The sequence below is a fragment of the Netta rufina genome (assembly GCF_964035555.1).
Source record: "Netta rufina genome assembly, chromosome: 34".
NCBI lineage: Eukaryota > Metazoa > Chordata > Aves > Anseriformes > Anatidae > Netta > Netta rufina.
The window spans coordinates 866,008-878,794 of NC_140158.1; the positions used below are offsets into that span (position 1 = coordinate 866,008).

General features: G+C 45.9%; 1 protein-coding gene across 1 annotated transcript; it reads right to left on the reverse strand.

Annotated features, from left to right (window-relative positions):
* Positions 1–3,192: 3,192 nt before the first annotated feature.
* LOC311220571 (zinc finger CCCH domain-containing protein 11A-like) lies at positions 3,193–12,529 on the reverse strand (the record flags this gene model as incomplete). Its single annotated transcript, XM_084304136.1, is given in 18 exon segments — positions 3,193–3,460; positions 4,005–4,066; positions 4,481–4,650; positions 5,291–5,483; positions 6,058–6,063; positions 6,171–6,247; positions 6,472–6,963; positions 7,483–7,548; positions 7,752–7,853; positions 8,120–8,182; positions 8,914–9,024; positions 9,322–9,399; positions 9,905–10,024; positions 10,619–10,708; positions 10,711–10,821; positions 11,252–11,375; positions 12,153–12,272; positions 12,476–12,529. Coding segments are annotated over 18 exon segments (2,307 nt in total).
* Positions 12,530–12,787: the final 258 nt, after the last annotated feature.

Below are 12,787 nucleotides of genomic sequence, written 5' to 3' on the forward strand. Positions count from 1 at the left end.
TGGGAAGGGGCAGAGCAAGAGGAAGCTCTCCTTAGCCTAGCTCTTCCCCCAACACCACCTCGCCACCCAGCACCAAATTCAATTCACCTGCTCCGCCCAATCACTCGAACGGGCGTCCGACGCTGGCACACGCCACAGCGGTGGTTCTGACGTGCCTTAAATCACCTCTCCGCAGAATATCTCGGGTCTGTACGCTCAAATAACGCAGTATTTGAGAAATAACGCCCAGAGCTCACACTCTGAGTGCAGCCCAACAGCACCGAAGCACTGGTAGGATAAACATTCCGAACCTGGCAACAAGGCTGACCCAAGCAACAGCACGGAACCCTTCTGCACCTTCAGCGTGGACATCAGCGTAAGGAAACACAGACCTCCTCGATCTAAATTTTAAGCGAGAAACGCAAAAGGTCACCCAACCGGCTTGTTTTCAGCAAGCTAAAGGAGAAATTAAGGCGACAACCGGGTGCATCCAGAGTCAGTCAGATCCTGAAGGCAGTTCCTTGGGAGAATGGAGGAGCAACGCGCCAGATGAGGGCTGCCTTACAGCGCACCCCTTAGAGGCACTGCTACGGAAGGAAGGCAGAAAGTTGGAACTTGAAATAGCTCGCAAGGCGCCCGTTAAGGGGGAAATCTTTCATTTTTTTCTCAGCAGAACCTCCCCTCTTCCCCCCCCCATGAAGGCAGCCCGGGGACTCTTTGCTTCCTTAAGGAGAGGGCAGGGACAGGGCAGGGTGGTGGGACAGATGGCCAGAGGGTCGGATGGACGGACAGACAGCCGGACAGAGGGCCCAGCAAGGCCTGAGGAAGGGCTCAGGAGCAGGAGGGAAGGGCAGAGCGAGGGGAAGGGCAGAGAAGTACAAATCTTTTTTTCCTTGTGATAACTTTTCTTGACCAAAAAACACGACTGTGAATGAGGCAAAATGAAAGATGAAACATGGGGACGTGCGGATACTCACGATGATGCAGCCTTCTATCCGCATGTTCACCTGCTCATAGAGCCACACCTGGATCCTCGACCTCTGCAGAACGAAGGAGGAGAGTAAGTCGGGCCACAAACACTGAGCACTTTTGTTCTCTCATGTGTTCAGAAATACCTGCTAGCCACAGCCACGACAGCTCCCAAACGCTCCGAGGAGCAACTCTCAGGGGCAGTTTCAATGAGCAATCTGACATTTGAGCGTTATACCATCGGGTGAATACTACACGTTCGGTGAAGAACACGTTTCCAGTCACAAGGGAAAACCCCTGCATTCCCGGCTACACGAGGGGGAAACGCTGGGCTCCTTGTGCCCACCAGCACGCCTCACAGTTCTCCATCCCCCACAAACTCGTCCCGGGACACGGCCAGGAGCCGAAAACTCACCAAGGGGAATCCCCAGACCCTCTCCACTCCCCCCACACCCCCAAATCCCCATCCCCACCCCCTCCCCGCAGTACTCACGTTCTGCAGGTAGCGGAAGATGAGGTTCTGGGGCGCTGCGTTAAGGGCTCAGCACGGGGACAACAGTTCCAGGCTCGGGGCAAGGCCCCAAACCCCACAACGAGGCCTCAGGGCCCCGGGACAAGGCCTCAAGGCCCGGGCCGAGCCCCCAGGGCCCCAGATCCGAGCCCCCTGAGGTCCGAGCCGCCCCCCACCCACCTCCCCGGCACCCCCCAGCCGCAGGAAGGATACGATGGGCTGCACCATCACCTTCTACACCTTCTGGCCCTGCCCGCGGTACGCCATGGCTGCCGCCGCCTCGCCGCTCCCGCTGCCAGCACCGCAGGCAGAAGAGGCGAAGGCTGATCGTAGAACAGGGCTTGGGGTGAAGGGAAAGCGAGGGCAGGTGGGCGCAGTCTCTGAGCTCTCCTCCTCCTGATTTTGCTTTTTCTCCCCCATTACTGAGCCGGCAGAAGTCCCCGTGAAGTCCTTTGGCACGATGAAGGCCTGCGTGAGCTCCAGCAGCAGTTTCGTCGGCGGAGGTTTTCCCTGGTGGGGCCGGGGCATCACAGCACGCACGCGCGCGCACACACACACACACACACACACACACACACACACACACACACACGCGTGGTTTTGTCCAAACATTAAGTATTTACAACAAATTCGACAAGCGCTTTTCCTCTGCCAGCAGCAAATGCCTGAGGGCCCCCACAGCTTCACAAATCATAGCTGGAAGAGCCTACCGTGCCGCGAAAAGTTCGGAAAATAATTCAAAATTGATCTGCTAGGGGAAAAAAAACGACGGCTGGTGGCAGGGTACACAATACACCCGAATCTCAGCTTTGTCCTCCGCAGAGTCAGTGCCCACGCCCAAGCGCGATGCTGATGGCACCCGAACATTTGCTGTAGCAGGCAGCAGAGCCAGCAGCTCAGGGGAGCAACTTTTAAAACCAAGAGGCACTTAAACAACCCTTCATCGACCCCGTAACTGCGGCAGAGTCCCGACTGCTCGCCCCGGAGTCCTCACACCAGCAAAAAGCACCAACCAAAGCCTGGGGGAACTTTGGTACAGCACAAGAGAAGGGAGTGGGGGTAGCGGAGCCGCATGGCAGAGCTGCTGCTTTTCACCATTTGATCCTCCCTGATAATTGAAAGGAAGGCTGGGTGGGCTGACCCCCACCCCCACTCCTGGCAGCAAGTTTGGTCCACAACACACTGGAATAACGATTCTGCTCCCTCCCACCCCTACAGCTTCATCATCTGACACGGGTACAGTCAAAACAATGGCATACACGAGTAAAAGTCAAGAGTTGACATAGTAACTCCAGGATTTGGCTATCAACTGTCCGAGAAATCAGAACACCGAAGCTTCACAATGTGCCCAACATCGAGTTGTGCCAAGGGCGGAGGAAGGAAGAAGCTTTACGTTTAAGCCTTCAGAGCATCGCTCCATCAGAAGATCGATTTGCAGCCACCATGGCGTGCCAATGGAGATCTTTCTGTGCCAAAAGAAGTGCTTTGTCCTCTCGATATCGAAGGTAACCACCTATAGTTACAGAACGGATGCACAAGACCTTAACTCTGACCAGCAGGGAAATTTAGGACAACTGAGTGCAGACCCTGCCAATTTCTACCACTTTGGACTGTGCTTTAAGTCTCATTGCAAAGCCTCAGTTAGAAAAAGGATCACCTCGGGGTATCCAACAAGAAGAACAGTTTTAATTTTTTTTAAATTTTTTTTTAATTCTACCATAGGACTACGCAGTTCAACTGTCAATCATCTCGGAGAGTTCAAGGAGGAGGTCATCCTCGTCCTTCCCTGGGTCTAAGTCGATTTCGGCTTCCAGTCTGCCTCCTGAGATTTCCCAAAGTAGCTTCTCAAAATCTTCATCCGCAGATAAGGGCGCGTTCCCTGTGGAACTCAGCCGGCGTGTCCGTGCCTCTTCTAGCTGGGAAGAAGCTGAGGTCGAGGTCTCGAGATCCATCTCCATCTGCTCCTCAAATCTTTCCGGGCTTCCAAGACGCACTTCAGGTCTTGGGAGAGCAAGAAAGAACAATCAGGATATGCCATTTCTTAACGGGAAATCCCTTTCCTGCAAACCGGCTCTTAAAACTGTAGGCAAGCCCTCCTACGCTTCAATCTTACACAGGGATTGTTATCAATCAACCCAGGGCTACATTTAGAGTCCGATGCGTTACCAGGTACATTTTTCAGTCTGGGGGTTTATCTGTGAAGCCAGGGCACCTGGAGTTGAGGTGGCATTCTTGAGGACCAAAAGGCAGAGGACACTACTCATCATCTATCACCTCACGAGGAAGTAGAACTTCACCTCATCCTCGTTCAGGTATTCAGACAACCCAAGAAGTCACCGGAAAGCTGTGCTGACTTGCAGCATTTCAAGAAAGCCTAATTAAGTAATCCTGCTAGCTGCTAGAAAGTGGTTTCAGGTGACTTATTCCTTTGATGGATTTGGGCTTTAATTATCTCAGAACCCTCATTTTTTCCCACATGTGACAGAACTTATGTTTCCCTGGGGATATACACTAATTAAGAAAAAGAGCAAGTTGGGGTTGTCACCTGTTTGGGGGATTTTCTTCAAGTCTGATGGCTGGGACGTGCTCCGGCACATCTGAAACACCCTAGAAAGCAGCAAAACAGTATTTATGACACATGGGTAAAAGATTCCTTAATAGCTTTTTCCTCCACACTGCTTCTCCTCTGGCATTGCGGAGCCGTGGCCAAAATACAAAAGCAAGGTGCTCCTGAAGAAAGTTCACATTCACATGGAGGTTACTCATGATCTTGTGTCTTTTAAGAACATGGCATTAATGGACAAAATCCCCCACACCAGAAAAATCACAGCATCAGAGTACCGGTTAAAGAGTGCCATTCATCTCATAAATACAGAAGGGTTCTACAAGCATCCTGGAGACAGCTACTGGATTTCAAAGGAAACAGAAGGCCTGCAGAACGTTTGAGTTTTCCACCTTTTCTCCTAGAGGAGGGTAGAAATTTAGCAAGGGATCCATCTCTGCATTAGCCCCTGGCCTTACCATGGCTGCTTTTCTGGCTGGAGGTCCCATCATGTCAGCATCAAAGGCAGTCTGTAGTTCCACAGCTGCTATGGCAGAGGGATAACTCCCAGGTGCCTTACGTTTCAGTGCCTTCTTCTTGGGGAAAGTGACTTTCCCACGCGAAGGCTTCGCAGGTGTCATAAAGTTGGCTAGAGTAAAAGGAAGAGAGAACTGATACAGTCTTGCTCTGCCTCAGGAAAAATCCAGGTTCTCTTAATCATTTCCACAGTCCTTCTACGCAGTTAAATGCATTTGGCCAGCAGAATTACACCGCCATTGCCTGGATTCTCAGGAATCTTTTCCACATAGTAAACTCTGTCTACCAACAAGCCATACAAAGGAACAAAGAAACCAAAGAGCTACAGTAAATAATAATCCAGGACAAGGGAAACCTCCGACACATAGCAATCCTAAGTGCAAGCTAGGTTCACAAATATAGACGGCTTTTATATTTAAAGTCCTGCTCCCGCTAGGAAAGGAAAAAGCAGCAGTTATAGTAGGACAAGAGTGTATGCAACTGTTGTACCAGCTTCCTCTCCCTTGCAGTGATGTCCCACAGTTAAGTTGTTCTACAAAGTCCACACTTGTAGTGTCATTTTCTAGTCTCCCGTTCCTTACCTAACATCTGGCTGGCAGGAAAAGAAACAAACTAAGAAAAAGAAAGTACACCCTTCGCTTCGTAGCATTGCGTGGCAAAATGCACCCAGCCAGAGTTACAGCATGAGAATTGTCATCTTCTGTCTGTATTTCAGAAGACAACCTAAGTAACTCTTAACCTTCAACACTTACTTTTAGCTTCCTGGCCCTGAAATTGAGCTGCCACTTTCCCTGCTGGTTCAGTATTAAAGAAGCCAGCAGTAGATTTGACAGCAGCTTCCTCCTTCCGAAGCTTCTCTTGTTGTTCTCTCTGTTGCCACTTCTCCCACCGTCTCTCTACAAAGCTCTTCTCTGGACATTTACGAGTTCCACTCTGCTGAGTGGGCTAGAAGGAAAGAAAAGTAGTGCATGAATAGGACAAAAAAAAAAAAAAAATCCGTGGAGATTTCGTTAAGAAAATCTGATCAGCAATCCCTCCAAAATGGTCTTGATGTGGAACAGCATATTAATATTGTTCAGGTTACTGTTGTGTTTTTTTTTCTCCATAAAATTCTGCCTGTAGCAAGAGCCATGCTTTACGATGGACACAGTCTCACATATCTGCAATATCCACTATGGCAAGCTTCTTTAAACAGATAGGATGTTCTGCTGTACATCTATTTATCACATTCTTTTTAAGCAGCAGAAAGTCATACAAGTTCCCCTATACAGTATCCACTGACTGATTGATTTCCTTGAACACAGAACTCTGGCCTTCTGTATTAAATCCTTCATGTCTGACAGATCAAGTCAGTAAGAACAAAAAGAATTCCCTCCACGTTAACTGTGTAGATTTCAGCTGGTGCTAACAGGGTTTCTTTGTTGCTGTGGTATAAACAGACTGATTCCAAGTTTGAGGATTACAGAGCTGTCTGGAAATGCTGCTGGCGATAGGATTTAGACTGCACTGCAGCTCCTACCAGGTGCTGAAGGGTAAGAACACACTCAAGAGGGTGGCACACGGTGAGTAACAAAACTTGTCAGAATTATCAGAAATTGTGCGAATGTATGTGTGTCTTCACAGAGGACTCACCTGTACATCAGGTCCAGAGGAAAGTTTAGGAAAAGGCCGGTTCAATTCCACTGTCTTCTTTTCTTCTTTTTCAGGTGCTTTAAAAAAAGACAAAAAAAAGTTTTGTCAACGGCAGAAATAAAGAAAGCTGGGTACTTGTTTCCTTTGTGCATTTATTTCCTTGTGTCCCATGAGAGAGAGAGAGAAAGGCTACAATGTGCAAGCCATTCAAGCATTTATCCATGAAGCAGATCCTGAGCAAACTGAACTTGCTCAATATGGGAAGCACCTCACTGGGGCAGGCATTAAAGCATCTTATTACCTGTTAGTTTTGTGCTCCATAAAGATTTCTGCTCTGCTGGGGCAGGTCCGGGTTGTGCTGAGGGAGCTGGCACATTTCCTTCACTCTGCTGCATCCGCAGAGCTTTCTCACGCTTTATTTCTTCCAAGGTTTTAACACGCACTTCTCCTTCTGGCTTGACTTTTCCTGCCGGCTCCTTCGCCTGCCCTTTGCTGGGCCCGGGCAGAGCGAGCTGCTTCTTGGACTCACCCTGAATTTTGCTCTTGCTATGGGATTCTCCCGCTTTTTTCTTCTCTTCTACCAAGCGATTATTCTTTTTTTCAGACAAGGCTTCAGAGAAAGTTTTGATGCCACCTGCACGAGCAGCTCTTGCCCCTGCGCTGGAATCTTCAGTTTTACCATGCCCTTCAGCCTTGGCTTTGGCTTGAGTTTCGTGTCTCTGAAGAGCTTTCTCGCGACGGATTTCCTCCAGTGTTTTCACATGGATCTCTCCCATCGGCTTAGCAGCCTTCCCTGTCATCATCAAGAAATGAGGAGAAGCACCAACATTTAAAGAGAGTCCAGCAATATTTTAAGTCTCCAAAATTTGTCAGAGCACTAAGGAAAACTAATCTTGACTGTTCCCAATAATGCATCTTAGAACAATATCCCTAGGACAACATTCTCCTCTTCCTTTGAGCCACTTGTATTTTGAAGACCAGCCCTATCCAGAGAGAACTGCTACACAGAAACGCTGCTTTACTTTATTACTTTTTTAGTCTGCATTTCAAATTCCTGCTCCTGGCAGTGGTTCTATTCTAATTGTACGTAACGCTTCACAGAAGCAGCTAAAAACCTTGACAAGGCACAAGTAGAAAATAAACACACACCTAGAGCCAGAGTTCTGATAGTGGCTGTCAGAAGAGCTTCAGCACTCAAGCAAGAGGCGTCAGTTCTTTGTTTTCGTTTAAATTAGTTTTTAGGGATGTATGAAAGCACTCCAAGTTCATGGAAAGGAAGGAGGAGAAAGCACATTTAATATCTAGCTGTTACCTCTCTCAGTACTGGTCTGTTTAGGAGGTAATCCCAGCCTGTCCTTCAGAGACTTGGGAACTCGAACTGCAAAACAGAAAAAGAACGAATTAGGGAGGCTGCATAATGTCAACTTCAGGTTCACATTTCAAAACAAGACAGGAAAGGTGACTTTGAATCCCAGTGATTACGACCTCAGCCAACATGCAAAAAGAAACATCACTGGAAAAGGACAAACAGAAAGACTAAATACAAAACCCAGGAATCCAATCCAGATGCCCGTTTAGTACCTGTCTCTCTCTTGGGTGCTTTGTCAGCATTTCCCGGAGCCTCTACCTTCTTCCCCAGCCTTTCAGCAAGGCTGCGCTTCACTGGAAGGCTGCTTACATCATCTTCAGAGAAAACAAGGAATATTGTAAGAACTTTTCTTTGCAGGAAAGTTTGAGAACAGTCAACAACAAGCTTCTATTTTTCAAGCATATTTTCATAGAATTGCCTTTCAGCTGCTAAATGATTTTTTTTTTTTTTTTTTTGCCATTTCTGCAGTCAATACAGATCTCCACTGCAATGTATTTTCCTTTCATACATCACAAATACTCTTTAATGCAGTCATATATAGAAGGCAGCACCTACATAACAGCTCATAAAAAGTTCTTACCCGCGGAGGCTTTTCGTTTTCCTTGTCTATCAGCAAGATCTACTCGAACCACAGGTTCCTCCCCTAAAACAAAAGGGAATTTTTTTTTCTATTTCACAGAAACCAGTAGCCAACAGAAATAGTATCCTGTTAGCCCATGTCCAAAAAACCCCAGTCAGACACTCTTTTGACAGCTAAACCACATAAACTCATATTTTAACTATAATTAACATAGAAAAAAAATATTAATAGTCTCAGTGCTTGCTTCAAATTCCAGCTGAGATAGTAGAGAGTGAATCTGAGTCTGCTTGACACCTATACTTTGTGCAGAACAAAGCTGCATAAGCAAGCAGAATATTCTTAGGTACAAATGCTGAGAAATATTCCTTTCTAAGGTGAATGTCTACGAGTAAAAGTACTTCCACACTTTTTTCCCTTTAAAAGGCATTTGCACAGCTCTAAACAATTTATACACAAACTCCTGTCATACTGTGTCCACACCTGCCACTGTCAGCCTCTTTAATGCTTCAGAAATTGCTTCGTATATAGCACTGTCTTCTACAGCTCTTTCTTCTCGTTACTCTTCTGTTTTTCAGTTACCCCCCTATTGGCATACTGGCACTTTTTTTTTTTCTCCTGCCACTGCACTTAACCTGAGCACCAAATCTTTCCAGTACAACCAGGGACTTTAAGCATAAAAGCATGTTTTGAACAGAAGGCAGCACCAGAAGGCTAACATGGGTGAATTGTTTTAAGTATTGCTTAACCCTCCAGTTTAGGAGTAATGAAATCAAAACAAAAGCATTCATTATTACCTTTCTTGGAAGACAGTGTCACAGTTCTCACCACTGTCCGGACATTTTCCTTTTCTGGAGCAGGAAAAATCATAGAATCAACGGGACGAAGAGAAGATCTTGAAGAACCTTCTGTTCAGAGCAACCAAAACATAAGGAAGTTTACCCAACATAAAAAACTATCACAAAGAACAAAAAACTTTAAATGATTTGTTACTGTCAAAAATACAGCAAGCAGAGCATGTAAAGAAGAGAGGTGACTAATTTGCCTCTGGTTGCCCTTTGAACTCCCATTTAGAATACCAGCTGGCTGAGAATCAGGTTGCTTTATGCCCCCAGCTAAAAATGGAAGTCTGTCCCTCAAGCAGCTCCCAGTCACCATCACCTGCCGTGAACAGGATAAGAAAGTAGGGAATATTAACTCAGCACCGTGTCTCTTATTTTTTTCCTTCATCTTCTGCCATTTGATTTCCTCAAGTGTTTTTATTCCAAAATTCAGATTGCCCTCTGAAAACAGGAAACAGTTCATGAGACAGGCTTAGAGGCACTCACTGAGGACCACAGGTCCTCAGGCTTCTTAGCGCTCAGGAACTTTCTGAAGTATTTAGAATGAAGCCTGTCAACACTCCTCACAAGTGAAAGAGCCATAGAACCAATGGCATTTTGCCCCTCCTTTCATCCTTCAGGGTTCAAAATGTAGTTTTAATTTTAATCCATTTACACGATATTAGATCCCTCTATCGTTAGATATGGCTTATCAACAGTGGTTGCAAGGCTGCACGTGCAGCCATTTAAACTCCATGCTGTGGCCCTGTTTTGTTCTCCAAAAGTAAAGAAAAGGAGTTCACCTTTCTGACCCAATGGGCACATGATGGTATTAATGGCAGAAATGAGATCATGGAAATAACCGACTCCATTCAGCACCCCTACATTTTGTTGTGTTTTTACACCACACTGCTTTTGAGTTAACTGTCAAGTTCTTCTGATTTATCCTACTAAGGTGCTGGCATACCTTGTTTAGTAGTAGTAGAACTGCCTTTCCAAGTGGAAATCACCCGTAATCCATTTTTGCCTTCCGCAGCTGGATGCTGGACGGGAGTTTTAGTTTCTTCTCCTTCCTCAGAAAGTTGGTCTGAAGGGGAAAAATCGATTCAGTTATGCATAGACCAGATTGGTCATGATTACGTAGCTCATGCAGTGACACTTCAGCCCATGGTTCATATAAAAAACTTTGTTGCTGTTTTGTGTTTTTTTTTTTTGTTTGTTTGTTTTGTTTGTTTGTTTTTAAACAGCTACACTGACCTGATGAACTCCTAAGTAGAATACACTAGGACAAAACATCTAGGACTCTAGATTCTCTCTGCAGCTTTAACTACTACACAACACATTGCTCTTCAGACAGAAAAAAGAAATTTCCTTCCTAGTTTCACATAGAACTTTACACAACAGACCAGCTACAGCCAGGAGTGGTTCTAAGCTTTCCTCCAACGTTTCAGGTTCTGTCCACCGACTGCCAGACAAAGCCACCAGTGACCTGGCCAGACTGCCTGCCCTATTGCTAGTCAGACCTCAGGTCATCTGTGATTTATACATTCATTTACAGCACAGATTCCTTCAAGAACCAAAGATTTAACACATTCATTTACAGCACAGATTCCTTCAAGAACCAAAGATTTACACAATCATTTACAGCACAAATTCGTTCCAAGAACCAAAACATGCTCACCATCATCACCTTCATCATCATCTGCAGCATTGATTACAACTGGAGGGTGTGTAGGGCTTGGGACATTTTCAGAGTTTTCCACTTTCGTCACCCCCTTAGCTGTGGAGAGGGATTTGACTGGACAGAAAGTTTGTTTTGCTGCAGTGACATCTGAGCCACTTTCAAATCATTGTCCGCGGACTCAGGCGGACTTGGCAGTGTAGCTAGAGGAAGAGGAGGATCATCGGTAATATGGCAGTTTAAAACTTTGACCACAATGCAAAGAGATGGTAGCAAAGGCAGATAACCCGCACAGACAACGAGTTCAGCATCTCCTTTTGCCCATCCCATCACTGCTTACGCCGTGAACAATGACTTCCCTTCGAACAACAACACATCTCCCTACCACCCAGCAAAAGAGGAAACAACAGGAAGCAAACTGCAAGGCAAACATCACACTAAGCAAAGAGAAGCTGAGCACGAAAGCAGAAAACAAACACCAGCAGTACACTCGGTGCAGTACACCTATGACTGCAGACCTTTTCCTGCACTCACAAATGAACAGTTACCTGATGCCCCCTACAGGATTGGCACCCACTAAGTACTACTCAAAATTAATTCTTCAGCGCTTAAAGAAAAAGGACCTAAACTCACTCTTGCTTGGTGGTAAGAATTGTCCATCGATGTAACGTCCCTTTGCATGATGAAAAGCACAGTTGGCTTTCTGACAGCCTCCCGGCTGGTTCTCCCAGTAGCAAGGAATCTCACTGCGCTTTTTCTGAAGACAGAAAGAAAGAAAAGCTTGTGATAACATGCACCTGAGGCTTGCAAAGAGATGCACAGCTCCAGATCGTGACAGCTGTCACAACACAGTGCTGAAACATCATTCCAAAGGTCAGTTTCTCAGTTAAGTGTAGTATTTCTGGGCATATTCACAAAGTTTGCATAAGCTGTAACCACTATGCACATTTAGATTGGTCATCATTCAGTTTGAGAAGACAGGCACTCTCAGACATCCGTTGAGGGTGGGTTAAACTAATACACCTAGGATTATACTAGGATTATTCAGAGGGAAAAAGAACATCTGAAATTGCCTAGGCTAACCCTGTCTAGAACTACTTCTTGGACACTTAGTTCTGCTGCACCTTTAACTTTCCCCACTTCCTACCCCAGGCAGCTACAACAGCGTTATCTGAAGGACTGTGGGTCAGAAGAGACCTGATAGTTCATTATCAAGCCTGCTCCCATGAGGATAGAACAGCCTGTTTATTACCCCCCTGCTCCAGCAGGTTTGAGCAGTCTATTTAACAGCTATTCTGCATCTCTTGAGAAAACTGTCAGCATCTAATAAAAAAAAAAAAAAATATCTTGCTAAGACATACCTAAGGCATTGATTTTATTTCCCTCTGCTTCCTCCCACCCCCCCTCTTGGTAACAGAAACCAGTATGATTTTGAAGCAAACGAATCTATCCTGCAAAAGCACAATCAGTACACCTACGGCACTGAAAAATGCTTTTGTTGATTTATTTTGAGAACACATCATTAGGCACTCACGTCAATTTCCATGTGTCTGAATCGGCAGACATTTCTGAAACAACGACCCTCCTGCCACAGCTTGCAGACCGTCTCATTGCCCAGAGCAGCTTTGCAGTGGCGGTAGGCACATTTGTCTCCCTGGAACCAAAAGGAAACCAACAAGGAAAATAGAGTACAGCCTCAAAAATGGCCATGCTGCTGCCTCATGTTGCTACAACTGAATTCAGAATCTATCTGGTTCTCAAGTTAACCAAAGACCAGTGTGCTTCCTCCTCCTAATCTACTCCTTCCTGAAAAAAAAAAGGGGAAAAAAAAGCAAGGCAAAGGAAAACCAGCCATACCTTGGTACAGGTAGAATAGAAATAGAAGTAGCAGTCGTCTCCTTGTTTAGACATGCCGACGAGTTCTGCTAACAAGCTTGGGTTCTCTCCACTGGGACTTCCTCTGCTCTTGGAGAGAGCTGTCTTCACCCTTGCTTGGGCTGAAAGTCTTCTACTGGCTTGTGATCGGTGAAATCTTCTTTTTAAAAGTAACCCGAAAGAAAGTAACAAGTGAAAAATAATGAGGAACGAACATTTTTCCAGCTTTCTTCAGTTAATCAAATCAAGTTATCAGTCTCTCGAAGAGAGCAAAGCCTTGAAATCAGCTGTTAC